Source organism: Taeniopygia guttata, chromosome 4 (assembly GCF_048771995.1).
Source record: "Taeniopygia guttata chromosome 4, bTaeGut7.mat, whole genome shotgun sequence".
Classification (NCBI taxonomy): Eukaryota; Metazoa; Chordata; class Aves; order Passeriformes; family Estrildidae; genus Taeniopygia; species Taeniopygia guttata.
Window position 1 is genome coordinate 56,493,454 of NC_133028.1, and position 27,392 is coordinate 56,520,845.

At 42.1% G+C, this 27,392-nt stretch overlaps 1 protein-coding gene across 5 annotated transcripts; it reads left to right on the plus strand.

The window, feature by feature from the left end:
- Positions 1 to 554: 554 nt before the first annotated feature.
- Positions 555 to 27,021, plus strand: RASGEF1B (RasGEF domain family member 1B). 5 transcript variants are annotated; one of them, XM_004175352.6, is made up of 14 exons: positions 555 to 745; positions 11,977 to 12,159; positions 14,114 to 14,236; positions 15,017 to 15,154; positions 17,677 to 17,886; positions 17,986 to 18,060; positions 19,312 to 19,407; positions 19,988 to 20,090; positions 20,796 to 20,875; positions 21,271 to 21,366; positions 22,715 to 22,810; positions 24,038 to 24,161; positions 24,801 to 24,873; positions 25,683 to 27,021. In XM_004175352.6, the coding sequence occupies exons 2-14, from the start codon at positions 11,983 to 11,985 to the stop codon at positions 25,705 to 25,707; spliced, it is 1,416 nt and encodes a 471-aa protein (XP_004175400.5). In that variant the 5' UTR covers positions 555 to 745; positions 11,977 to 11,982; the 3' UTR covers positions 25,708 to 27,021. The 5 variants fall into 5 exon arrangements, with proteins under 5 accessions (XP_004175400.5, XP_072784733.1, XP_072784729.1 ...); XM_072928628.1 differs by having other exon boundaries at positions 596 to 745; positions 26,636 to 26,729; XM_072928630.1 differs by lacking the exon at positions 555 to 745 and adding an exon at positions 5,287 to 5,311 and having other exon boundaries at positions 26,636 to 26,729.
- The last annotated feature ends 371 nt before the right edge of the window (positions 27,022 to 27,392 follow it).

Sequence of the window (27,392 nt, forward strand, 5' to 3'; positions counted from 1 at the left end):
TAGATAAACCTGTAAAAGTGCTTACTGAGAGTGCTGTGTAAGAAGTGCAGAGTGCTCTGGAAAGAGCACAAAGAAGCAAAGTGTTGGTCACTCCATCCAAGAGCAATGGGACACCAGATCCAAGCTAGCAAACCGAGCTGCAGAGAAAACGAAGGGCGGTGGCTGAGGACTCGTAGTGGATCTGTACAAGACCTTTTGAAGATGACTGTGCATGAGCTGCGCGGGGAACTGGATGAGAAATGGGGAGGGAGAGAAGAAACAGCAGCGGGCTGAGGAAATCCTCTGCGCGGGAAATACAGAACCTGGGAGACTCAGATGAGTTACTCGGGGTGTGTGTGTGTGTGTGTGTGTGTGTGTGTGTGTGTGTGTGTGTGTGCGCGTGTCCCATTCCTGCCCATCCATAAGAACGATTCTCTTCCCACCGCTGCCAGTGGCACAGCAGCTGAAGGCAGACCTGGCAGCAGCCCCAGGGACCCCCGCCCGCCGGTGCCCGGTGCCTCCGGAGGCTCCGCAGGCGCGGCTGTCCGGGCGGGCCGCACCGCGCTCCGCCTCCCGCTGCACCGCCGCGCCCGGCGGGGCGGGGCGGGGCGAGAGCGGCGCTTCCCGGCGCTCCGCCCGCCGCCGGCACAGTCCTCGGGGAGCCGAGCCGTGCTGTCCTGCGCTGTTCTATGCCGTGTCCTGGGTGATGAGTGCGTGAGTGCCATAAAGCAGCGTCTGGGGCTAGGAACGCCTGTAGCCACTCCAGGTACAGTTCGTGTGTCTGCGGTGCGCCTTGTCGGTCCATCCATCCATCCATCCATCCATCCATCCATCCATCCATCCATCCATCCATCCATCCATCCATCCATCCATCCATCCATCCATCCATCCATCCATCATCTCTGTCTTCGTTGCCAGCTCTGGCAGGACAGTCTCATTCCTCCTGGTGTTTAATCTCCTTCCTGGGTACCCAGTGCTGTACGGACAGAGCTGCTTTTTTGCGGGTATCAGGAGAGACTTCAGCCCAGCAGTGATTGGATCCTACTGGGTCCTTCTCCTTGTCCCCTTCCCTGCAGTAAGAGAGAACCGGGTCCTACAACTGCACAATGTGATTTTTTTTCCCGTGGCTATAATCCTTGGAGAAGTTTTCCCTGCTTTACTTTACCCCCGTCAGTTCAACTGACTGCTGGTTTTCTTGGGTGGGAAGGATAAAAAAAACCACTGATTTACCAGATTTTGTGTTCGTAGGCTGAGTAAAATGGGCATGTGGGCAGGATGTGTGTGTGTGTCTTTCGCTGGGCATCTGCTGAGTGTTAGCGTGGTAAAACTTCAGGCTCCTGCGCCCTGTGAGCTGGCAGCAGTTCAGGGGTACGAGGAGAGTGAGGACTGTTAAAATCAATGTTAAATGACCTCAAATCAACGTTAAATGACCCAAGACCAGGGCGTTAGTCCAGACTGTAAACTAAGGCAGCACTAACAAGCAGTGCCTCCTAGTCTGCCTGTGTGAAAAGCTAAATAAAACAGAATGGGATGAGAAACTCTTTTAAGAGTTCTGAACGGAGCGGAGGAGGGCTGACTCTTCTCAAAGGGCAAGAATGGCCTGAAAAATCAAAAGAGCCGGGAACAAAGAGGTGCTCTGTACCTCGGGCAACTATGTCTAAGCGAGGAATGTTGAGGGGGCTGCTTTCAGTGAGATTAGCGCCTTGGTGGACTGAGATGTCATGTGTGCCATCTGTGGGAAACTGGGACTTGGGCAGGCAGGACTGGCTCTCCAGGCTGTCTCTTTATTTTGAAAGCTGAAAAGAGCTTTTTGAAGTACGGCTTCCTTAGGCTTATCTTACGGTTTCCAAATGAGATGCATTGGAGAGAAGCTGTTAATCAGCTGAAAATCAATGCTAAATATACTCAAGACAAGTAGCTACGTGATGAGCTGTTCTGGAGAGAACAAATAGCTGAGACCAAGCTCTGATTTTGCATAAGCAGTGGGGATATCACTGCTTTGAACAGCAGGACTGAAACAGGCCACTGTAGGATTTGTTAAATCTTTGTAAAAGAGGAAAGAAATTACTGATTTAGCAGAGGTTAAGCTCGCAGCTGTACCACACACTGAGTAGAATGCTTTTTGTCTATGGTGTGCTGAATCCCCTGCTAGTTTGCATTCTTTGTGGTTTCTTTCTGCCGACGTTTTGGGGGACAGCACTGTGCGCTGCTGCCTGTGCCCCAGTTGTGTGGGTTATCTAAACAGTCCTCAGGGAGAGCAGAGTCCACGCCTGCCCCGGTCTGTGGGGTGAGCTGCTGTCACACTTGTGTCAGGAGTGACAGGCACAGTTCAGCCCTGCAGCGTGAGCAGTGAAGGAATATGAACTGGAGAAGCTGTCAATATGGGGCCTTATTTGCGAACTGGGTAGTTTTAAAGTGAGGTTTTCTTGGGGTGAAGACAGGAAGGGGTTGTGTGTGGATCATTGCCAGGCTGTGCTGCAGATCACTGTAAGGGTCTGCTGACATACGCTTGGGCTGTTTAGGATAGATTGCCTGCATTTCAGAGGAGGAGGCACAATCTGTGATTGCACATGCTTAAGCATTTTTTCCAAATGTTAGTAAACACACAGGTGTACTCTGCAAGCACTGACAAGCGCCCTTTGCTTGGCATGGGTATGAGGGACTGAGCCACATCATCTAATAAACACTTTGATAGAAAATAAGCTTGTAAACAAAGCTTCCAAAGAGCATTTTACAGCCACACCAGGACAATGCATTAATTTACAAACAGGAGGCAAAGACTCCAGCTGAAAGCTGTTGCTAATTTCTCCTCTGTTCTAGCTGCTGTAAGAAGTAGTATTAAAAAACTTAATTGCTACTGTGAGGACCCTGAATGGGTAGCATTTAGTATGGCTGTAATTTTAAATGGTAAATGTGCCAGATCATGACAACAATCCAGCTCACTCTCCCTAGGCGGCTCCAGAATAGCAATGAATGACTCAGATACATGCATTCTGACTATTTTAGGTTTGATTCATCAAAATGCATCTTCTTCCCAGAATAAAATGTTCCCCAGGTTGCCTGCGCTTCCCATGGGGTCAAGTACTCTGCTTGCTCCTTGTCACATCTGGAAATAGGGCCAGAAATGCCAGGTAAAACACGTGCAGAGAGGGGCCTGGGAGCTGTGAGCCTGCACAGTGAGACCTTCAGATTCATGAGGAATAAGACAGAGGATAAATAAGCTTGAGTCAGACTGGGGAGTGGGGTATTCTCTGAGGTAATTGCTCTCATTCATACAAGGCCAGGTGCTTTCTGCATGAATGTAGTGTGCTGAACTGACAGTACTTGTCCATCAAGACTAGAGTTGATCCTCCCTTAAGCATCCTGCAGGGATTCAGACACTATTAGGCCACGTTTGTAATGATCTTTTCACAGCCCAGCGTGGTGTACATTTGCTCAATATCATACCTATTGGGTGGTGACTTAATAGGTGAAATTGTTTCAGGGCAAGGAGCGTTTGACCATCGATTGCCAAGCCCAGGGGTCTACCCTCAGTCGGGCACGGGAACTGCTGCTGGTCTCAAAGGTTTGCTGACACAAACCAGGCTGCTACGGCCCTGCCTAGACTGGGGAAAAAGATCTTTCCAGTCATTCTGGCTATAATGCACTTCTCTTTGATTTCCCGAGGAGTCAAGCAAGCTGATTGCAGACAACTGTTTTACAAGTCCTCTGTGCCTCAGACCCAGCTCTGTTCTAGGCTTCTTCTGATACCCAGCCTAGATAGAGATGGGTGTGAGGGAAGTGTAGCTGCTGCAGATACGGAGCTGTACTTCCTCTCTTAGCGGACAAAGTGGAACCATCCATTTTTATCTTTAATCTAGACATTGGAAAGTGTATTTTTTTGTTGTTGTGGTGGTGGTGGTGAGGGTTTAACTGAAGTATTTCTGTTGAAGAAACTGTGACTATACTGCTTTCAACCCACTCTACATTGAAGTGTCAGTAAAAATCATGGAAAACATAAGGACTCAGCGACTGAGGAAAAAGAGATCATATTAATTGTTTGCCCTAAAACCAGCAATTTTTCTGCATCATCTAAATGGCAGAGATATTTGGCAATGAAGTTTTAGGTAGAAACAGTTAAATGAAATTTAGTACTGTTATTTAACACTACTACATCTTGCAGTTGTAAATTATAACTTGGCTGCCTATTATGATTACAAAAGGGAAAGGTGTTTTCTTTTGTACTGTAGGTTGCACCAAAAGGCCAGGCATGGGTGTCTGCAAAGAGCAACAGCTTTGGGATTCAGAAGGTATTTTGCTTTGATGAGGTTGAAGAGGAACCCTGTCAAGAGAGCTTCATGCTTAAGGCTAGTACCATGATCCTGGCTGTAATATAAGATACACCTTCTGTTCACCTTTTGAAAAAAGATCTTAGTGCTTAATGAAAGGAAATAACCCCATACTTATCCCTCTTTGTACTGTCAGGCAGAGAAATGCCATAATGAGAAACCGAGTGACTTGACTAAAGCCACGGGAGGAGATTGTAGCAGAGTCAGAAGCAGATCCAAACTACCATGAGCCAAGTCTAAGCACTGAAATAATGCCATAATAATTCTGTTTTCTGTGGGTGGATATGTGAACAGCTCTTGATGAAGCCAGTTATGCTGAAAAGGTCCAGAACCATGCTTAGCTACTGCCCATGCAGATAGAGAAGGTGGCTCTTCTGGCTTGGATCACCTGGGGTGGGTTAGGATTACATTCCTGTCACATCCCAGGGTTCACATCCCTGTCACATAGAATGGATCACACTCCCCAAGGTTAATGAAAGTCTAATAATACAGTGATTCTCTTGTGGTGATAGTGTAGGGGAAACTGCACCCATTTCTGTTGAAAACATCAAATTTCAGTTTTGTCAGTTTGAAGTATGCAGGAGGCACAAAGCATGCTACAGAAATGATGCAGAGTGCAGAAGTCTGTAGATACAGAGCTACAGGACTCATGCCAGAGTTCTGATTCACTAGTGGGGGTAGCATAGCACAGGTAACATCACAGGCCCCATCTGTGCACCCCACCCCACACCCCATTCCTGGACATCTCAGCCATTATGAATCAGCTGCTGTGTAAAACACATTTTACAGTCTGATGTTTTGGAATAAAACATCACTGCTGTTCACTTGCCTTCAAACTCCTGACCTCAGAACTGCAGCAACCCATCAGCTGAGTGAGGAGCAGCATCTCCGGTGCTCCTCAGCAGTGTGGGAGCTAGGGTGGTGAACTCCAGGCTGTGGAGCTCTGCATCTTACTGGTGGATGGCAGCCCTGACAAACCAGTCTGCAGCTGGCTGAGTAGACAGGTGGGATTTTATTATTTTAAGGCTGTAATATTGAAGAACAAATAGAGCAAATAGCAAAACTGTTCTGTGCTTCACTGGATCCAATAAGGGGAGTGCTTTGCTTCTAAAATCCCCACCCTGCTTCAGTAACGTAAAGAACTGGAAGGCTTTAGTAGCATTCTTGTTTTCAGTTCAGCTTCTGCTCAGAAATTTTGGTAGAAAAGACTAGCTGTATGTGTTGTCTGTTTTTTTAGGATGGGAGGTATTTAATTGAAACCTTTGGCTGGCCTGAAACTCTTGTGTATCTTTTTCCATTTCATTAATTCTGTAAATCCCTTAAGTTTTAAAGAATCACTATGTAGCATGCAATGGACTGAACTTTTTTAGAATCTTTTGTGCCTTCTGACATTTAATTACTGCTGTGCTAATTCATCATGTCACTTATAATATATACTTATCCTGTTCATTCATGTTTTAAACTTCTCTTCTGAAACTGGGATTAGCAAAAATATGTACAAGGTACAAAATCCCCACACTTATATGGGAAAAGCCTTATTTTGCATTCAAATACTAAAAGAACACCATCTAGATGAAGAAATTACCCATAAAATTAAAAATAACTTAAAAATAAACTTAACAAAAAGATTAATCGGTCAGTAATAGAGCATGCTTCATATTTTTTAAATAATTATGGTCACCTTGGTTTTAACCTACAGACTGAAATGTCAGCAGTGTTGTGATCATGGTAAGACACAAGTGCTTTAAGAAATTATATGTTATAGGTGTGGTATTCTTTTAGTGTCATGTGTTTTGAGGCTGTTGCTTTTGTGTGTCCAGCAACACGGACAAATTGTATCATGTGTTTTGTTTGGGAGGAGCACATGTCCTGTCCTCACCCTGGACTGAGTAATTTTCCTGCAGCTGGGATTTTTGCTGTGATGCTGTCTGCCTGCATGTGCTTCTCTGGCACTGCAGCAATGCTGTCACAGCCACTTTCAGCATCATTAGACTCTCTCTCTTCCTGCCCTACAGAAGAAGAGGATGGGAAAGGATAGAAGGGGAGCTGAGTTATGAGGCTTAAGCAGGGGACATGGATTTACAGCATATCAGCAACAAAGAGGAACTTGTTTGTTTCCTTCCCTTTTTCTGTGCTTGCAGATTTGGAGAAATTCAAGCCGTTCTTAAATGCCCCACAATGTTTCTAATGCTCCCAAGTAAACAGACAAATGTATTCATACCCATCACACCTTTGCAGTATCCAAAGACTTTAATTTCGAGTCATTCAGGATTCACTTAATTACTGTGCCAAAGTTCTCATATGTGAATGATCAGTCATCAGTGCTGCATTTGACCTTCCCGAATCATCAGCTGGGTCTATTTATAGACCCAAGAAAAAGGCACATTCAGGAGGAAAATGCTTCAACTTGAAATTCTGTTCCTGTTTTATTCTTTGCTTACGAGCATTTTTCATTTTCCTTTGCAGCTTATTGTTGCCTGGGTGATTTTTGGAAAACTTTACAAAATTGTTCATCCTCTGCTGTTTTAGTGAAAACCAAAGAGTACTTTAAGGTTCAGTCAGGTTTCTTACATCTACCTCAGGGCTTTTCTTCCCCTACCAGCAACTGTGCAAGATGTATTTTCTACTATTATGGCATTGTCCAGCATGGATAGTTTTGGTCCTCTTCCTCTGGGGTGGATTCCTTATGAGAGTTTCTAATCTTCCTCTTGATTTCAGTATGGAAAAAGCCGATACCACTCCCCTTTTTATCTCCTATGTGAGTATGAAAAAATATTCTGTGGTCTGCCTCTTAAAAGATACATGTAATAAATAATTCTAGGAAGGAACTATAACTCAGAGTTGGTGCTGAATGCATGCTCTGAGAATTGTATGGCAAATTCTTCACAAAGAGTGGAATCAAGAAGGCTTGAGCTGGGATAGTTAATTTCTGCAAGTAAGACACATGAAACACCCATCTGAGAGTTTTTCAGGTTTCTTATCTTCTCAGTAGCTTGAGCTGTAAAAATTTCCCTTTACATTCCAGTGCTGGAGAAAAAAAAAAAAAAAAAAGCTTTGTGAGCAAAGCACACGCACCCACGCACCAGGAAGAGGTGTGTGGAATGCGATGGGCAGCCTCTGTGTCTGGTATGCTTTTGTTTTGGGCTGCCTGGGTGGGTGCCCTGAGCACTCCAGAAGGATTCCAGCTGCTCCTGCTTTATCAAGGGCCTGGCTCAGCTACCTCTACACAAACACCCGTAGTATGGGGAACAAACAAGAAGAATCAGAGACATGCACATGCCTGCATGGGTGTGATACCACTGCCATCACAGAGACGTGGTGGGGTGGCTCCTGTGGCTGGAGCAGCGGAATAGATGGCTGCTGGCTTTTCATGGATGATAGGCTGGGGAGACGGGGAGGGGGTGTAAGTCTGGAGGAATTTGGGGAAATTGTACAGGAAGTTAGGGATGAGGTTAAGAAAGCTAAGGGCCAGTTAGAATTGAGTCTGGTCAGAGATGTCAAAGACAACAGGAAGGACTTCTGTACGCATGTTGCTAATAACACAAGGAGAAGGGATAATGAGGGCCCTCTCTGGAGCTTTGCTCCTGCAGGAAGTCAGTCTTTTGTTTTGCCATACCTCAGTTTTATGATGGCATCCTTATTAAAAATGGTGGATGGTAATCACCTGTTAAATGTGGGTAATCTGATTGTATAGGGAGCAGCTCTGAGGGGATGTAATTGCATTTCTGAAGTTTGCATCTTTTAAGGGGAGATGTGCCTTGGGACTCTTACCATTCCTCTGCCTGAGTGATATAGTGTGGGAGAAAACTGTACCTAACAGAGGAGCTGAAAATGTTTGGCAGTGGCGTTAAAGGCACCTTTCATGGCTACTACTGAACTTTTCTATGAAGGATACCAACTGTCCATGTTATTTGGTTTGTTTTGTGAATCTGATATGCAGCCTGAGCTCTTTAATATAAATTAAAACAAACTGATGCAACCTTCCACTGTTTGTAGTAGAAAACAGATTTTTTTTTTTTTTTTTAAACATAAAGGTTTGGAAAAGCACTTGCCAGCCTTGGAAGCAACATCTGATTCCTTATGCTTGGGATGGTGAGGGTTTGAGCACGTCATCTTTGGCTCTGACTTCCTATTTACAGTGCTGTTACTGGGAAGGTTGAGGCTTCTTTCTTGTCAGAGGCTATTCACAGCCAGAATATAGACCTCAGTGCCCAAGGTCTCATCTTCTCCATAATGATACTTTCCTTTAAGTCAGATCTTTAATAAAAAAACCCCAAAACCCACTCTTTTCATTCCTGGAAAAAAAGAAAGAAGAGATAAATGGGTTTTCATGTGATTGCTAGCCAAATGTTTCCAAATCCCAGTTTAAAAGTTCCAGTTTTTAACTGCCAGAACATTTTTTACTGGAATAATATTTTTTGTCTATTTTCCCAATTCCTGCTCGTCAGATCTTGCCCTTCTGTGCTTTGTCAACAATATTTTTAGGTTCCAAGATACCTCTGCTCTGTATGCTACGGATTTGTGGACCATTATCTTCTCTGTAACCAAATTTCAGTTCCACTCAAGTTATTCTGAAGGCAGAGTTTGGCTGAAGCTTTAGCTAAAGAAGCTTCTAATTAGAATTAAGCAGGCTGCTTTATGTCTCCACCTACAAATAAAATACAGCAGAGGAGTCAAAGTCAAGATAATAAAGGAGTCATGCTGGAAAAGCACATGTGTTGTATGAATCATCCTGTTGGCTGTGCTATATTTATCTCTGTCACACTTTGCTATCAGCCCTTTTCATCGCTTGGAGAATGTGTCCTGTGTCCTGCTCACTTCCAAGTGAAACCCAGTTCCGACAACACAGAACATCACCACAACTTGGTGTCTTACTGAAGCAGGACTGAGCCCTCTCTGTCAAGCAGCTTCCAGAAATAGATAGCAAACAAGTGAGACAATATGTACCCTTTGGGACAGACTTTAGAGAATTTTATTTTATAGTTACAAATCAGTACCTCTATTAATGGCCTGATGATTTTTTCCTTTTCTGTTGATAAGGCTCTAGGAGACTGTGTCTCCAACCTGTCTAATTTGTGTTGTGAGGATTGCATGAAATGAAAGCTAATTGCTGGGTAGTCTGGCTAAATCCCCTGCAGATTCCAGTCTTACCCTGAATTAGGCTGGTTTGGTTAATATGAGATCTGAGTTGAAACAACTGCTCACCTTGGTTTTTTACAAGTGTCAATATTGATATCAAGTTGTTTTGCAGATGCAGACTAGCCTTTCTCACTTCCCTGTGGAGTATTACCTTGGAGCCACAGTGCTACAAATGTCTGGTGGGCTGCAGTGTTTACACACTGTTCACTACTGCTTGCACTTGACTGAATAAACTGCACTAAAGAAGCTGAAAAAAAATTCTGAATTTTTTCAGGATGTCTTTCAGTGTCAGTGGGCTGAAGAATATTTTGGAACTGGTTCAAGTCTGTGGCTTTGCATGCATGGTATGAAAACCTAGGAGATGCTGCAGAAGGTTCCTGTTAGCTCCTCAGTTAAGTTTTGTTCCTTAAACTGGGTTAGCCTTGCAAAGAACCCTAAAGACCAGGAGTCTTTATACATCAGGATGCTTTATTGCTGCACAGTATGGCCATGGTAGCGTTGCACCTCACTACCCAGTAATTCAAACTCCCTTGTACAGGAACCCGGTTAAGCTCAGTCCTGCACTTTACACTGTGGCATGTGTATTTACTTTATTCTTCTCCCAGTTCATGGGGCTGAATGGCACTGAAACGCTGGTTGAACAGCTGCACAGAGTGTCTGATGTCACTTTTCAGACGCTGAGACTTTTCAGTCTGTCCTATTTTGATGCAGATATCTTTTGGCACCTCTCAAGGTGGAAATAGCACAGATCGTGTAGGCCAGGAGGCTCTCTCCACTGTCCTTCTCTGCCTTTGTTTTTGGCTTTCTCTTACTGTTTATTTACTGAACCACTCCAGCTTGTGCTGGTTTGAATGTCTCCATTGTGTGGACACTGCCAGCAGCAGCAGCAAGTCTGTGTGGTGCTTCAGGTCCAAGCTAAGGAATCTGGCTATAATAACTTAGTAGCTTCTCATCTCCACCGAGCTCACTCTGAAAAGTGCTTTATTGTGGGTTGGGGAGCACACAGATGGCAGCACTCTATTTATCTCCAGGCTGTCACATCCCTAGTTGTTCTTAAAACGGGGTGCTTCACAGGCTGGTGGTCTGTGACTTTAAAGAGCCTTTTCCCGAATAGGATTTGATACAATGGAGAGAAAAGAAACAGCATCTGCTCTTACAGTGATGGCTCAGAGGCATTAATGCTTTTCTCATGCACATGTCGTCACAGGAGCACGGCAGCCTGTGGATATTGTCCTCTCAGTTTGATCTCCCTTGCCTTGAAGCTCTGGGGAGGATTGGAAACAAAGTGCCATTCCCTTTTGCAGTTTATCTGTCTCTCCCTGAGTGCCCATCAGCGCCCAGTAACTGCTGCAGTAGAGTTAACACCAGCGTGTTTGTGGTTAAAACTGGCTATAAAACCTAAGTTCCTTAAACTGACAAGAACTGCTACTCCCAGAAAGCAGAGAAGGAGGGAGAAGGAAGGAGTTTATAACTCAACACTCAAGCAGAGATTTTATCTTTTGGCCTTTTCAGATATTGCATTACCAGAAGAGCTCTTCTGGTAGAGATCTTCTGAGCTCTTCTTCAAGGGGTCATGGCCCTCTTGCTGCCCACACACTGCTCTGAGTGACTAAACAGCTTGCAGCACTGACTGATCTTTCCTTGGAAAGACATTCTGATTCCACAGGCACTAAGGTGCAGACTGATGAGCAATTGCTTTATTTTTCCTGAAGCTGGGAAGCACAGGGCTGGATTTTTTCACATTTTCACAGGATTTTCGGAGAACGCTTAACAAGTCTCATCTTTTATATTATTGGTGAGCTTGGACAGCAGTAGTAAGCAACTATGCCCAGGCAAGTTTTTCCAAATGTCTGTAGAGCCACTCAGAGAGTAGGTGGAGGCAGATGCACTGAAGCATCAGACTTTAGCCTGGGTCACGCCTGTCACAGTGTTATGGGGAAAAGCAAGCGCCAATTTACCAGGGTGGAGTTGGGAAATGGGAGGTTTGGGACTGCAGTTACATGGCTGTTGTGTTGCATAAAGGAGGCTGTCCTCTCACATAACCTTTTCAGGGCTTCACTTCAGTCTCTCTCTCCTTCTGCACTGGCGCTGGGGGGGTCAGTGTCAGCCTGGGACAGCTGAACATGCTTACCCTTCAGAATGCTGCTCTTAGGGAGCTACTTTCAGGATTTGACCAAAATGAACATTATGCCACATCCCCAAAAGCTTTATAGAAAGTCTGAGTTCCGGAAGCCTGTCAGGATTTTTGTACCTCCTTACTCTTAACCTGGACATCTTATCTGTAATTTAAAAAAGAAACAGCAAGATATAAAAGAAGCACCTGGCAATTGTGAGAGGCAGTGGTGAAAGTCTGTGTTGGACCTTTCGTGAAGAGTCTGCACAGGCTTGAAAACAGTACAAGTGTGTGCAAGTAACCCATGGCGTGACATTAAGGTTTTTTTCTAGTGCTGTATTATCTCTAGAAGATAGAAAACCCCTTACATTGTACCTTCTCTGAATTATCCCTTATCTCTTTTATGTGTCTCTTCAGGGCAAGATGCCACAGACACCTCCCTTTGCAGCGATGTTTGACAGCAGCAGCTACAACAGGAACCTGTATCAGACAAAAAAAGACAGCTGTGGAGGGCTCTATTACCACGACAATAATCTCCTGTCAGGGTCTCTGGAAGCTCTGATCCAGCACTTAGTACCCAATGTGGATTACTATCCCGATGTAAGTTAACTGTATGGCCAGGTTTGATGTGTCTCCTAAAGGGAAACATGCAGTAAGAGCAGAATGTGTCACATCCATGGCTAAGGAAGGGGTTCAGGTGGCCGACCAGCAGTGGTAACATGTGCTTTACCTGAGTGCATCCTGCAATAACTCACCCAGCCTAGGAAGTCTAATGCTTTATTACTCCCGTTGTAAGGTGAGCAACCCTGGTGACTCATTTATAAAGCACACACCTAGACTGGCTTATTGCTTGATGGATCCTGTGTTCCATTGACCCTCAAAAATGCTGCCAGGCAAGCTGAAGAGAAAGTCATGACCACTTTTGTGACAGAATGAAAGTATTTATTGCAAAACTAATTGGGTTTTAATGCATATTTCCCATAGTTCATCTGAGGTCGATGTACTTGCAATAAGCAACCAAAATGTTGAACTAGTACCACACTATTTAGGATCAGAAAAGGCTGGATGTGACAACAGGATGTTTGTCATCTGAGAATTTTTGACCTGTGTAGGCACATCCACACATTGAGATATTTTCTATAATTCTTAGAAAAGAAGATAAAAAAGAATAGTATCAAAAGTGGCAGGAAAGAGCAGTTGGGGATAACTGGTGGATGATCAAACTGCAACTCTACTTGTCAACACACTCCTGCTGAAGACATAACTCTGTTTATGTTCAGTTTCTGTTATTGTCATAGATCTTTTCACACTTCTGAGACAGGATATTATTTAACTTGAGTTAGAATTAACAGCAGCACAGAACTGTACTTAAGCTAGTGCTTATCCATTAATGCTTAGTGTACACTTCAAATATGTAGCAATTTAGACACTGGTTGGTCAAACACAATGATTTATTCCAAGTTTCTAGAGCCAGAACGTTGTAGAATCTTTGTAGACTGGGTGCCATAGATACTTAACTACTGGCAAAGTGGAAAGTGGAATGGATATTCTGAATATCTGTAAAGACGTTTGAAGGGTGTTTCCACGGACGGATTGGGGTGAATATAAGCGAGATCTCTGTTGGCTGCTCTTGGGGGATGAGGTTTATTCAGGATGCAGAAAGGCCCTGCCTCGTGCTGTGTAGCAGCACGTGGCTGGGCCTGAGGTAATGGGGGGAGGGGAGAGACAAAGGGGGGAGCAGGGACTCGAGGAGGAAGTTCCAGGAGGAGAGGGGAAGATCCAAGAGGCCGTCTGGCCCCTGGAGACCCTTTATCAAGGGGGGCTTTGAGGTGGGCTGGAACAGGACTTGGGCCAATGGGGTCACAGACACCTGATGTTTCAGGGGAGGGTTACAGGTGTGGGATGAACCATACATTCTGGGGGGTGAGATGGAACAGTCCATTTGACCTTTGGATCCCTCTGAAAGTGAGGGTATTGTCCAGCCAGTAGGGGGCGTTATATTCGTCCTGGCTGTACTATTGTGGTTCTTAATCATATTTATCTACCCTTCCCAACAAATATCCATCTCACAATGAGTTCAAATCATGGTACATGGAAAATCAAAGCAAAATAAGGAGCCTCTTCTTGTAATCTCAGAATCAGTTACTGATTTTTATTCTGTAAAATTAAGCTATGTAGTTCCCTCCGCTTTCACTCAGGAGACAAAGGTTTACTGTAGAGCAGGAGAAGATGAGTTGTAATTTTATTCTAAGTAATTTCAGGTAATGAGCTTGCAATAAGGCTGTGTGCAATAGGAGAGCTAAACCATTTTTGCCCTGCCTTGTTTTGGTTTAATTTTGCATAACTTGGCTCGAGCACAAACTTACTGTACTGGTTGTGGAGCGATGATATGTGTTAAATGCTTACCTCTTTTGTAGTTGCTTTTGGCATAGCCACATATAGAGTTTTCTTCTGCAGATAGTAAACGAGGAGCAGATTTATCAGGAAGGCATTTTGAGAAAATATAAAAAGTGCTGGTAATTTATGCCTTTCTCTGTGCTCCTCTTGTTGACAGAGGACGTACATCTTCACCTTCCTTCTCAGCTCCCGCCTCTTCATGCACCCGTACGAGCTCATGGCCAAAGTCTGCCACCTCTGCACTGAGCAGCAGAGGCTCAGTGAGCCTGGCCTGGACAAGGTAAGATCCCACACCCTCAGGGACTTCCCAGGCCCCTGCCTAAACCAAAATGCTCCTATTCAAGAGGGTCCTCAGTGGGATAGAACAGACTGAAAACTTGAAGCAAGCAATTAGAATTTGACCCTTTATTCACTGAGATTCATGGGAAATTTCCACACTGCTCAGCCTGTCCTCTGTGAGGGCTGCTGCTTCTGCTGCATTGTTTGTTTTACCAAGAAAATCTGTGAAACAAGGTCCTGAACAGACCAAAATCTGGCCTCTGAAAGTCCAAGGCAGAGGTTTTGTTGACCCTCGTCTTACTTCACCAAGAATCAAAAATCATTTTGTGGTCACTATGCCCAAGGCAGCCTCTGACCACCACGTCCCCTCACTAGCCCTTCTCTGTCTCTTTACAGGTTTCTCCCTATAAGGTGTAGTGCATGCAGAGGTCGTGGCACAACTGAAATTTACAATTATCTTTGTTGAGGGTTAGTCATAAGTTAAGGAAACACTAATCAATGCCTTGCACTGAGACACTCCTGGTAATGAGGGGAATGATTTCCACCCAACTGGGACCTAATTTCGAGGTCAGCTAAGCCAATGAGAGTCTCTTGTTTGGCTTCCATGGCCATTGGCTCAGGCCTATAATCCAGTGCTGAATGAAGTTAAGATTAACATTTACCTGATATTCATACCCTTATGGTCTACAGTATCATGCAGAGCAGAATTCTATTTCCTTTGAGTTAGATATTTCCTGCATTGCTGTTACATGTAACATTCCTCCCTACTGTTTCCAAATAGAACTGGACCCAGAAAATTGCCCCAAAAATCCTACAGTTGTTGACTGAGTGGACAGAGACTTTTCCTTATGATTTCCGAGATGAGAGAATGATGAGGAACTTAAAGGGGCTGGCACAAAGAATAGCCAGTGGAGACGAGGTAAGTTGTCTGCACACAAAGTTACTGGGTAAAATGGTGTTCCTATTGATGTTTTGATATTGCTGTTAATAACATGGTGTGGCTCTGGGTGCTTAGGAAAACTTACTATCAAGGTGCTGGTAGGCAAAAAGTTCAGTCTGGTACCTAAGCCTAGGATGAAACCACACATCATAAGCAGATCTTCTCCGAAGCATGGGCAAGGTTCTCTCCAGCTCTAAGCCTATAACATAATCCCATTTTGTGCATATAGGCACAATTTGGTGGATGTTAGTATTTATCATTTTACTTCGAAGAAGCTAGCTAGGACAATAGCTGAGAAATCCCTATCAATATTAACAATTTCTTGAATAAGATGTGTTGGAATTGGGCCTTTGACCTGTAGGTCAATGGAAAAGTTATAGCAGGTTTGGGGAGAAATTTCCAAAAGAGGAGTAGACCAGGAAGAAATGTCTTGAGCTTAAAGTATCAACTCAGAGGAAGTCTGTCTCATTCCTTCCTGTGGATGGAACACACAAGGAAATCACCCAACCTTTCTTGAAATCCCACTTTTCAGATGGAAGTTCCACCTGGGTATTATGAAATATTTTGATGCTTAACTAATGCTTGTCTTTTAAGTACTGAAATAAACTCGACCAAAAGCCAAGGGTTATATTTACTTAGTGGAAGGGAATTAACAGGGTTTCAGTAAGTAAATCCTGTGTAGCTGGCATAATAGTGCGATTGCAAAAAACACTGGAGTGACATTGGAAGAACTATAACCACAAATAGCAATTGCTAAATGGCATTGTGTTTCCAGTATTCCTCAGGAAACAGTGTTCCTTATATAAGCTTTTAAGTAATGGTGTGGATGAGGCAGCAAACAGCACATTAACAAGCGTGGAGGTAAGCTGGACTCAGAGGAGCTGAGAGTGCTGCTGCCAAAGGCCTAGAAGGGCCTTGAGAAGCTGTACACAAGCATGGAAAAGAACAAACCTAAACTGAACTTGGAAGCTGATGTTGTCAACGTGGGAGGGACGGAAGAAGATGGGACAAGAGAATGAAATGTGGTATGAAATACAAATGAAAAACAGCCACAATTTGATATGCAAGCTGAAGGTTGCAAGATAGCTCCAGGGAGCTTTGGACTGGGCAAGAGGTGTGCCTTCACTCCAGGTTGCTAGGAAATTGAAGTTCAGTTCCAGGCAAAGCAGTTGCGATTGAGGGCTCACACCCACTTGAAAAATACTCACTAGCACAAAAAGAAAGAACTACTTAGCCTGGAGGAAGACAGTTGGTGGAATGAAGAATGAAATGAGAAGAGGGAAGAGTTGTCTGCAGTGAAGTTTCTGGCACTACAGACAGTTTAAAGAGTGAAATCATCTATTGAAGGGAAAGGCAATGTACAAAGCTGCTAGAAACTCTGCAAAGGGAACAATCTTACTCAGAGAACTATAAATTCTTTCTAGCTGTAGCTTTGAGGTTTTTTTGACTTTGATATTTCCTTTAGAAAGACAAAGTTAAAGCAAGCACTACAGTAAATTGACTTGTTTTATTGTGAACTGCTTGGAACAGTAAATGGCAACTTCCTTGACCTTACTTTTCTACAGATCACTTGGATTTTTGTGAGTCATTGCCTTAAAGGATACAAAAGAAGCAGTTTCCTACTCCTGTTCACTACACTTCTACTTAGAGTTTCTTATTCCACTTCCTGAATTATTGTACTCCTGTTCTTTTAAGAGCTGGTAGTAAGAGTATGACCAAAATCTCTCACCACACTAACATAGCACTCCTTTAAAACAACATATTTGGAAAAATCTTTGGAGAAAATGACAAATTCATCAGAATAAAGGACATTGCCGCCTTGCACTAATCATACTATAATGTGCAGACAGTAGTTTTTGGATGATATTTTTTGAAGCCACTTAAGTTTTGCTCTGATGGCTTTAGGATGATACATGGAATCTAGAAGAGTAGCTACCTTGGTTACACATATCTGTCTACTTAAGAGTTGAGTTCTACTCCTACTTTAAATTATCACTCCTGATAACTTAAATCACTACATGGAAAAGTCTGCAAAGGCTAAAGAAGAGAGAAATGGTTTTGTTATCTTCTCATTTTTCTCAGATTCACTGCAAGTTTGAACTCTCACTTTGGTGAAGCTGGTTGTGATTTGCTGCAGAGAGAAGCAGGCTCTTTGTTTATCACTGAACGGCCACATATTTGTTTTTTTTTCTGTGGTCTTAAGCAGGAGAAGATGGAGTATTTTAATTTCTTGTGTTTCCTCCAGTGGTGGTTGGTACTTTTCAGGGAGTGGATTAAACACATCTTTTCTTTGAGCCTGTGAGACAATCACTGCTTAAACCCTCAGCTGGATTCCTTTTGGTCAGATGAAATGCTAATATTACAAATTCACATAATAGAGTTTATCTTAACAACAAGGTATCTGACAGGTATCAGCATCTGTCTGTTGCAGTGACATGCAGGCTGTAATGCTGTCTTCTCACATTTTGGAAGTGTTTTCTGATTGTTTGGTGTTAAAACAGATGTACCGGAAGAACGTGCAGCAGCTCCTCCAGACCCTGATTCAGAAGCTGGCCGCGGTTACCCAGTACGAGGAAGTGCTTACAAAAATTGATGCCACCACAGATCACCTCACGCTCCTAAAGACCAAGCCCCAGTCCATCCAGAGGGACATAATCACAGTCTGCAATGATCCCTATGTGTTAGCTCAGCAGCTGACACACATAGAGCTTGTGAGTAGTTACACTCCCAGGAATGACTTCATCCTTCCCCTCTTTTTGAAGTGAAGTTTAACAGGGGATATGACTTGGCTGCTTCTGTGCTTTATTTAGGAGAGACTCAGTTATATTGGACCAGAAGAATTTATCCAGGCGTTTGTGCAGAAGGATCCTCTGAATAATGACAAGGTAATGGAGCAGACTGAAATGCATCATTTATCATCAGGTGCATCATAACCTGGAAGTGAGGTCCAGCAATAAATGAGGACCAGTAGAAAGCTTTAGTATTACCATAAAACATTTTGTTAATTTTTTTTTTTCTTTCTGGAGTACAACTCCTGAAGCTTGAGAGCTCAGCCAACAAATTAAATGAATACAATAAATGAACACATTTCTTGTGTTTTCTGACTTAAGCTAAAGGAGAATTTAATCCCGTGAATGTTTTCCCCAGACCATTTATGCAGCCTACAGCTGGAAGAAGTTGAGTTTAACTTTGCCTTTTGCATTATTCATTTTCGACATCTGTTCTTCCTTTTTAGTGAATTGAACTCTTTGCTGCCAAGTGGCACATAGGGGAATTTGCAGGTAGAGCAAATAGACATAACAAAAAGAGCACAGAGGGCTCTAGATCTATGTGCGATTTTAACCAGCCATGATGGAGTTGTCATCTGTTTGAGTGCTGTTTTCAAAATGACTTAATGTTTTATGTTTTTCAAGATGACTTAACCTCTGTAAATAAACTGTGACAGAGTCAGTCCATTAAAACTTGAATTAACTTTAAACTGACAAACAGAATAGAATGACGCAGGTTTACAATTTGATGTTCAGTCAGATGGTCTCTGAAATTGTTTTTCCAGATACAGATCACTGAAACTGCTGTCTACCCCTTTTTAGGCAACCCCGAGATTTGGTGTGGGAATGATTCCAAGATGATACAGTATAGCACTGCTCAGGAAAGGGGTAATCCCATCAAAATGGTAGAGCTGATCTCCCAATCTTAGGATGCAGTATGTCCAACAGCCAGACATAATGTGCCTGACCTCTGTTTTCCTGCTGCACTTGCAGAGAGCTTAATGTTTTATCTACTCTAGCAGAGGGACATGAGTAAGGACTGAAATAGTGTGCATATTCAGGGGAGCTTTGTGCAGATGTTTATCCCTGTTTGCATAAGTCTGTCCTAGGTCCTTAAAGAATCCCAGTAGGACTTAAAGCATTCCATGTGCCTGCTGGAGTGCTTTACTGGGATGACAGCTCAGAAGGAAGTTACACATGCTTGAATACTACCAGTTTTGTTTTCCCTCTAAGCTTTTTGTCACTTTGGGTAATTTGATTTATTCCTGGTTACTTGACAATGTTTGGGAATGGCAAGGCAGAAAGCCAGATCTCCCAAGGAAAAGATAAAAATTGTGCTAAAAGTTGCTATTTTATTTCTGTCTGTAGAGCTGCTACAGAGATCGAACGAAGACTCGGAATCTTGAAGCCTATGTGGAGTGGTTTAACAGGCTCAGTTACTTGGTTGCAACAGAAATCTGCATGGTGAGCCAGGACTTTGTGCTGAAAGGTTTTGTTTAGCTATCTAAAACTGGGAAGCTTTTTCAAGTTTAGTGCATTTTGGACTTTTTATGTGCTCGGTTCTGTAATTGTTGACATTTGGATGCAGTCAGAGCACATCTGAAGAGGAAATAAGATCGGTGCTTTTAGCATTATACTGGTGCCTCAGCCTTGTCCATGTGACAGTGATGATTTATTCTGGGTTAGCCCTTCTTGGTACATGAGCATGTCTAGCCTGCTGTTCTCTTCTCTGGGAGGCCCTTGTGAATTGAGGCACATTCTCTCATCTGGCTGAACCTCTACTCTGCTCTGCTGTTCTTCATATCCTTCTTGGCAGAGCCTCATTTCGTCTTGTTGTCCTTGCTCTCTGCCTGCCTGGGATCTGGTTTGTCCTTGCTGTCCTGAATGCTTTTGAGCACAATAGTGTAACTTCTTCTACATGTAAAGGATAGTGTGAAGCTGTGGTACATATGGAAAAGACTTTTTACAGGGGTCTTATTTCTTTGGGGATGTGTCTGAGTGCTGTTTCCTGCTGAGCATAACCCTACAAATGCATCTCTTGCAGCCTGTGAAGAAGAAGCACAGAGCAAGAATGATAGAATATTTCATCGATGTGGCACGGGAATGTTTTAACATTGGCAATTTCAATTCCTTAATGGCTATTATTTGTAAGTATGTGTACTGAGATATTATTTTATCCCTGTTTTAATCTGGATAAAGGAAGCAGAGTGCTTCACACAGAAATCCACTGCTGAGCTTGGTCAGCAGCATGAAGTTGCTCGACACTGTTGTAGTGCTATCTGTGTACTATAAAGTTGGTATAAGCCAAAGTTTTCTTTGCAGCTCTTCAGAGACCTCAATCCCCACTTTTTAAAACCAACTTAAGTGCTAAATTGGATTAGTAACTTTCCCTGTAATATGGAGACTTGAAACATCTTCCATCATTTCTATCACATCCTAGTGGTTTAAAAATTCCATATCTCTTTATATCTGGTAAGAAAATACTGGGAATTTTTTTTTAATCTGAAATATGAAAGCTTCATAGTTAGGTGTAGTTTTCAATGAATTATGTAAGAGATAGTGTTCAGAACACTCATTTGCACTTTTCTGTTGTACATATGTGTTTTATCAAATCTACATTAAATAATGTTATAACATTTTTTAGAACTTTCATTCTGTAAGAGATGAAGATTTTGTTTCCAAGGTTATTTTGGAATTTAAAGAAAACAGTGACTGATTTCTTGAGTAGCTTCATTGAAAATACTTGTTATTGGTAATAAATATATTCTTTGTTTTCTAAATACTTACTGGTCCAAACTACCTGAAAGATCTTTTTCTTTTAAATACTCCAACAATCTTTCTTTTATATCAAGCTGGCATGAACATGAGTCCTGTGTCTCGATTAAAGAAAACCTGGGCAAAAGTGAAGACAGCCAAATTTGATATTCTTGAGGTACGTCTGGCTAATATTTGGACAGGAGGCTGTTAATACCATGTTACTTTTAACTGCTCAAAAAGGTCAGTTTGGCTTCATTATGACATTTAATTTAGTATATTTGTGCTGTTAATGGATTTTGTCCAGCTGACCTTTGTCAAAGGTCATGCAGGTGCAGCACTATATGAGTTTGTTATTTGTCCAAGAGAATGTACTGGGTCCCTTGTTGTGCTGAATGGACGTTCTTAAAAATAAGGTTCTCTTCTGATCAAACCAACAGACAGAGCGATACCGCAGTCCTCTACAAAGCTGCATTTTTGGGGCTGTTCAGAAGACCTTTTCCTATTTAGGAGTTGCTCAGTTGAAAAAGGATTGTGTGTACCTCATTATTTGCACCTTTTCATGCCTTGCAGCATCAGATGGACCCTTCCAGCAATTTTTATAATTACCGAACTGCTCTGCGTGGAGCCACTCAGAGGTCCCTGACAGCTCACAGCAACAGGGAGAAGGTATGTTTGCAAATGACTTGGCAGTGGGCAAAAGGGAAATGTGCTTGTTATGTTGCATGGTAAACCTTTATCCTGGAATTCTGATTCTCAGCAACTCTACCCCTGGCAGGCTTATAAAAAGCTGCCAGATCAGTTTGGTTCTGACTGAAGGTCTAAACATTAAATGATCACTTTGATTATTTAAGTAAAAGAAGGACATTGCCTCAGCTCGTTTCTGTTTGACAGACACTGCTATCTCACAAACCCATACCACAAACAGAAAGGCTAAGGATTGACATGAGATTGCTAGTAATTTGTTCCTATAGCTGCTACTTCTGCTAAACTTTCACTAATTCATGGCTTAAGGTGGAAAGGCTTTAAAACTTACTCAAAAAGGTATTCCAAACCTCAGATCTAGATAGAGCTGTGGCGTTCCCTTCCTGTATATAGTCTTTAGATGCAGAATCTCAGTGGTAGTTCTTGTGGAAACGAATTAAATAGCTTCCTAACTGCTCTCCACTTGGTCTTGAGAGTTCATGGAACAAACTACCAGGCAGATGAAGCAAATCCACGTGCAGTCTGCTGATCTATACTGTTGTTATACACTGAATGTCTTTCTGAGTCCTAAGGATCTGTTCACTATCATTCAAAATACCAGAAGTTTAAATGTAAGAGGCTTACTTCTTTTTAGAGAAAAGTCACTTTTAAGATTTCAAAGAAAGAACTTAGAGATATTGAAATATGGTGCAGTGATGTTTTCCATGGCAATAATAAGTGGTATTTGTTTAATCCCCAATTGTAACAAGGATGTGTAGCTGTAAAAACTTCCATAGGATGAAAATTAAAATAGAACAATCTTAAGAAAGTAAAATTCTCCAGCATTCTTCAGACATTTTGTCCATTTGGCAGGAAATGCTTAATTTTAAGCCAGTCAGTACCAAGGTTCCATGACTTGCATAAGCTCAGGGAATTGTAGCTTGAAAACCATTTGTGCTGCTACCCCGATATTCCCTGCCGTGCTTCAATGTGCATCTCCCCTTGTTTACCAAGCAAGTCTTGTCAAGAGGGAAAGCTACACTACAAGATACCTTGCAGGAATTACATGTAAAAAGTAGGTGCCTCTGACCATTTATCTTCTGGAATCTGCAAGGAAGAAGGAAAAAAAATGAAAACAAGAAGGACATAATATAGAAATGGAGGACATTGTGAAGAGACTTGTTTTTTAAAGTTTTTGTGTAAAGGTGTAGAATCCTTAGTCCTTCTGTATTGTGCTTACCTTTTGTATCACCTGACTTCCTTTCATTTTTCTCTGTAGACCATTGTGTCTTGATTCAGGACCAGACTGATAATAATGCTGCTCTCTCCCTAGATTGTGATACCTTTCTTCAGTCTCCTGATCAAAGATATTTACTTCCTCAATGAAGGCTGTGCCAATCGCCTTCCCAATGGTCACGTCAATTTTGAGGTAAGTAGAGCACTGAGTTGGGTTTTAATGCAGGGTCAGCCCCTTTAACAGAAAACTGAAGCAGATCACAATCCAATTTCCACTGGATTCTGGGAGAGCACACATAGACTGGAATTTGAGAATATCTGTTATTGCTCAGGGGAGCTGGGAGGTAGTCAGGAAAAAGCAATTTTATCGAACATGGGGTGTTTATAGAAACTTTCAATATTCCCAGTTTTTTAGTGGGGGAAAAAAAAGTCAGAACTTCTTCCCAGTGCTCAAATTCATCTCAACATTTCAATTCACAGGTTTGTTATAATTAATGACAAAATGTTCAAATTAGTATTTTAGGGTATTATCTTTTAATTCCTCACATAAAAAGCAAGTTCCTCCTTTATCAAGGTATATAGACAGCATTTTCATGCATGTGAGTCCCAGATTGTCTCTGAAGAAATATGTGATAGAGCAGCAGCAAGGGAGTTTTGACTCTCTTGTCTTCCAGTAGATTTTCTGCCTCTGATTTCATGCTTGTAATCTGGCACAGGGTGAGTTACTCAGTGATTGTTGCCTGGTACTTTCAATTTTCAAGAAACCTGGCTCATTCACAGAACAGTGCAGTACATTTCAGTTGTAGTCATAGACCTGAATTAGCCTAAAGGTTCTAAAACTAGGTTGTGCAATGCCCTTTTGCTCAAGGAATCCATGTGCACTTGTGGCATGTTAAACTTTAATTGAAAGAGTTTATCAATTAATGGCATCAGCACACTACATGGGGAGTGTTTATTTTTGGCATACATTTCCAGCAAGAAAATAGAGCATTTCATATTTGCTAACTGACAGGAAACATCTGGATTTTGAAGTGTCAATATTAAGCATCTGATGTGAAAATCACTATGTATTTAATTGCAAAACAAAAAGCATAAGCATCAATGAAGTTAAAATTTGGGCATAAGGAGTGTTACCAGCTCCTTGAAAAAAAAATTAAGTGCACTTCATGATCTACTATATTTATATTCACAACAGCAATTTTAACAAGGTGAAGGAGTGGGAAGTTACCATAGCTTGAAACAGGAACACAAAAGTTAGGAGCTGAGTTGTTGAGTCAGATCATGTTCAATTCTACCTTAAAAGTCAAGGACAATCAAAGCTTTGTCTCCAAACCAAGATCTCTCCCTCTTTTTAAAGAAATGTTCAGGTTAAGTAATGCTGTTCAGTATGTAGCACCACTTCTGCTTTGTATTCTGACAGAAATTTTGGGAATTGGCAAAACAAGTCAGTGAATTTATGACATGGAAGCAGGTGGAGTGCCCTTTTGAAAGCGATTGGAAGGTTCTGCAGTACTTGCTCTCTGTCCCAGTCTTCAGTGATGATGGTAAGGAGCTCTGGACTTCTGCAGGAATAGTGTCACTGGCTACTGCTCAATCTCTTTCTGTGTTAATTTGTGGCTTCCTCACAGTAAGGAAAGATATCCTGAGGACATCTCTGTCTGGCAAGTGAAAAATATTCTTCCCTCACAAATGACAGAGAAGATAAGGTTTTTCTTTTATGTGCATATAGTCTGTGAGAATCAACATTGGTTTTGAAATAGAATGAATTAAATTGATGTGGTCCCTGTAAATGTCACATTAAATGTATTTATGTGACTTTCAGGCTGCTTTGCACTAAAGGGTGCTGCTTAAGGAAGAAAATAGGGACTTCACTGGCTACTTACAAAGCACCATGTCTCTGGGCTCATTTTATTTTCTCTTGAGTGCTTTCTTCTCCTCATGCTTTTGAGTTTCCACTGGTTGCTTTTCTCTCCCCTCAGGGTAGTCTTTGTTCTCATGCACAGTTTGTTAGCATTGTGTGGGTGCAATTATAAGCAGTGCTATACTTCCTAATAGGATTCTGAAGCCCTTAACTGAGGGATGGATAATACATGCCTGCTTCATTTAACTCAGTCTGCTTTGCAGGGAGAGCAAATTTTAAAATGCCAGTAGGCCTAACATAATGTATTTGCTTCTGATTGCAGCACTTTACTTGGCTTCCTATGAAAGTGAAGGTCCTGAGAACCACATTGAAAAGGACAGATGGAAGACACTAAGGTTTGTGTCAGAGGTTACCCAGATCAATAAATAAATAGAATGGGATACAGAGTAAGCATCAAGCAGTTAAAACCAAATGGTGTGTTACATGTTTCAACAGATGGGCTACAGCATGGTTGTAAATCCCCAAACCCCCTCCCAATCTCTTGGACTCTTGGAAAAATTAGAACAATCAGTCTTTATCTTAAACCCTCTTGGTTCTTCTTTCCCTTAGGAAATGGGAATTAGAATAAGTAATTTTGTATTTTAATTTCTTGTGTTACTCAGTAAAGGAAGCAAGTACTTTCTAAACTCCAAGAAATCCCCACTTCCTCACAAGTTCTCTACAGAGCACTCTGGATTCCACACAGATGTTTTCACAGCTTCTGCAGCCCTTTCTGCATCAGCCTTCCAGACAGGGCTGAGGTTTGCCTAAAGATCACTTTGGGGCAAATGTATTAATGAAACCAGTTAACAATTTAGAGTTCAGGCTGGGGAAAAATATTCAACAAAGTCATATTTTTGGCCTTTCTTCTACTGCTATTAGACTGCAGCCTCACCAGCTCTTTGATTTTACTAATCATGGAAGAATACATGAACCATTGAGGCGGGGAATGTAACAATTCCATCTGATTGATTCCACTCATTTTGAGAAGACAGGAAGATAGTATCATCAGGGCACAGACATTCCACGTTGCACAGGGTGACAAGATGAAAACCTGTAGTAACTGGAATCTCAGTTTCACAGCTTCCTTCTCGTAGTCACTCTGAGAAGATTTACATCATTCTAGTGGTTGTCTTTACCCATTTGCATTCCCTCTGTCTTTCAGGTCAGCACTTCTGGGCAGAGTTTAGAGCATGCCACGTCTGCTGTTGCTGTGTTACGTGGATTGCCAAGGGCCATGGCTTGGTTTATTTTTCTGTGCACTGAGTGGCACTCCGAGTGATCAAAGATGTGCAGTCAGTCGCAATATTGTGGCAGCAAAGATGAAAGGAGTTAATTCAAGAACAAACAGGCAGCTTCTCTCATCTGACAGATGAGATAAAATCACAGCCCACTCATCCGGGATTCAGGCTGAAGTATTGATTGAGAATCCTTTGAAGATCTCAAATGCTGCCTATGAATCATTTCACACCTGGATGGAATATTCTTTCCTTTCCTTTTGCTGCAGCTTGCTGCTACAAGAACTCACAGGAGGCTACAGAGGGGAAATGTTCACCATTCCTTTCAGTGAAACCCAAGTCTGCATTGGAGAGCTCTCATTCCTAATAAGCTGAATATATCCCAGAACTTTGGGATTGCTAAGAAGGGAAAGGACTGGACACAAAAATTGGCTGCTGAGGAGAATTTCTCCCTGAGGAGAATTTCTCCACTGTAATGGTGGCTGGGTTTTTTGTCTTTTTCCAATGTGTTTTTGAGTTGGCTGCTGGCAGGCAAACTCATTATTATTTTAAGTTATTTTAAAAATATAAAGTAATAAAAATCAAGGCTCTGGTAGAAAATACACCTGCTATATAAAGATATTAGCTATGTAGCTCTACAACTTCTAGGGAAGCCTTTTATTTTCTTCATTTCTTTACAACTAACCACTACATGCTACAGACACACTTATTTCTACTGTGAGGTTTTCTTACTCTTGATTTTCCATACTTGACCTTCTTCTTATATTAGGTTGGACAAACTGACTTTTCTAGAATAGTCATTGAGAAACTGGCATAAAAACTGTTGAAATATGAGAGAATGTTTTTATTAAGTAATTTTTATAAATGCTTTTTTTGAAAGGGTAACAGTGGAAAACACAATCTACTTTGACTGAAACAGCAAGATACCGAAAAGAAAAATAGAGGCTTCTTCTCTACTGCAGCTATGAACAAAACAGTCTTCCTGTGTGCTTGCTTTAGGGATTATGTTTATGACTGTGAAGTAGTTCGCTGTGTTACACACCTAATAAGTCTTTAGTAGCTCTGAATACTTAGTCACTCTGTCTATCCTAGGAGGAACCAGATTGAAAAAGAAATGCAAAACTAGGCTGTAGCTGTAGATCACCCTGGATGCAAAAATCAATAAGCAAAGTACATACTTGGCAAAAAAAACCTATTTACAATTATTCTGCTGCTGTTGTTAAAAAAAAAAAAGTAAGAATAAATATATTTATTTGTTGCACTGCATCTCTTGAGTTTTCAGGTAAGGTGGTTTTTATGTTCTGTCTGTATCTTTTCAGGCGTATGTTTTTATTTTTAATTCCATAATAACATGTTGAGGTAGCCTTTGTTAATGTGGATACTGTCCTTAACTACAGCCTGTTTGCTGAAACAAGGTACTGGAAGTCTCTGAGTTATATATTCCACAAGGAATTCCCTTCTCACTGGGGCCTCAAGCCCTGACGGAAGGTTTCCTCTCCTCCTCTCCCATTCCCTGTGTTGGGGTAAAGAAGGAAGAAGAGGCCAGCTCTGGGAAAGGAGAAAACTGCTTCTGTTGTGCACAGACTTGCCTCCCAGCTTTCATCAGGTGAGGTCTTTCCCATTCTGCCCTCTACATC

Bases quoted from the DNA above. Each gene is read 5' to 3' on its own strand.
- RASGEF1B (XM_072928628.1), top strand. From the start codon at position 11,983: ATGCCACAGACACCTCCCTTTGCAGCGATGTTTGACAGCAGCAGCTAC. The intron at 21,367-22,714 runs GTATGTTTGCAA...CTCTCTCCCTAG, and splicing joins CTCACAGCAACAGGGAGAAG to ATTGTGATACCTTTCTTCAG. The intron at 24,162-24,800 runs GTAAGGAGCTCT...TTCTGATTGCAG, and splicing joins CCCAGTCTTCAGTGATGATG to CACTTTACTTGGCTTCCTAT.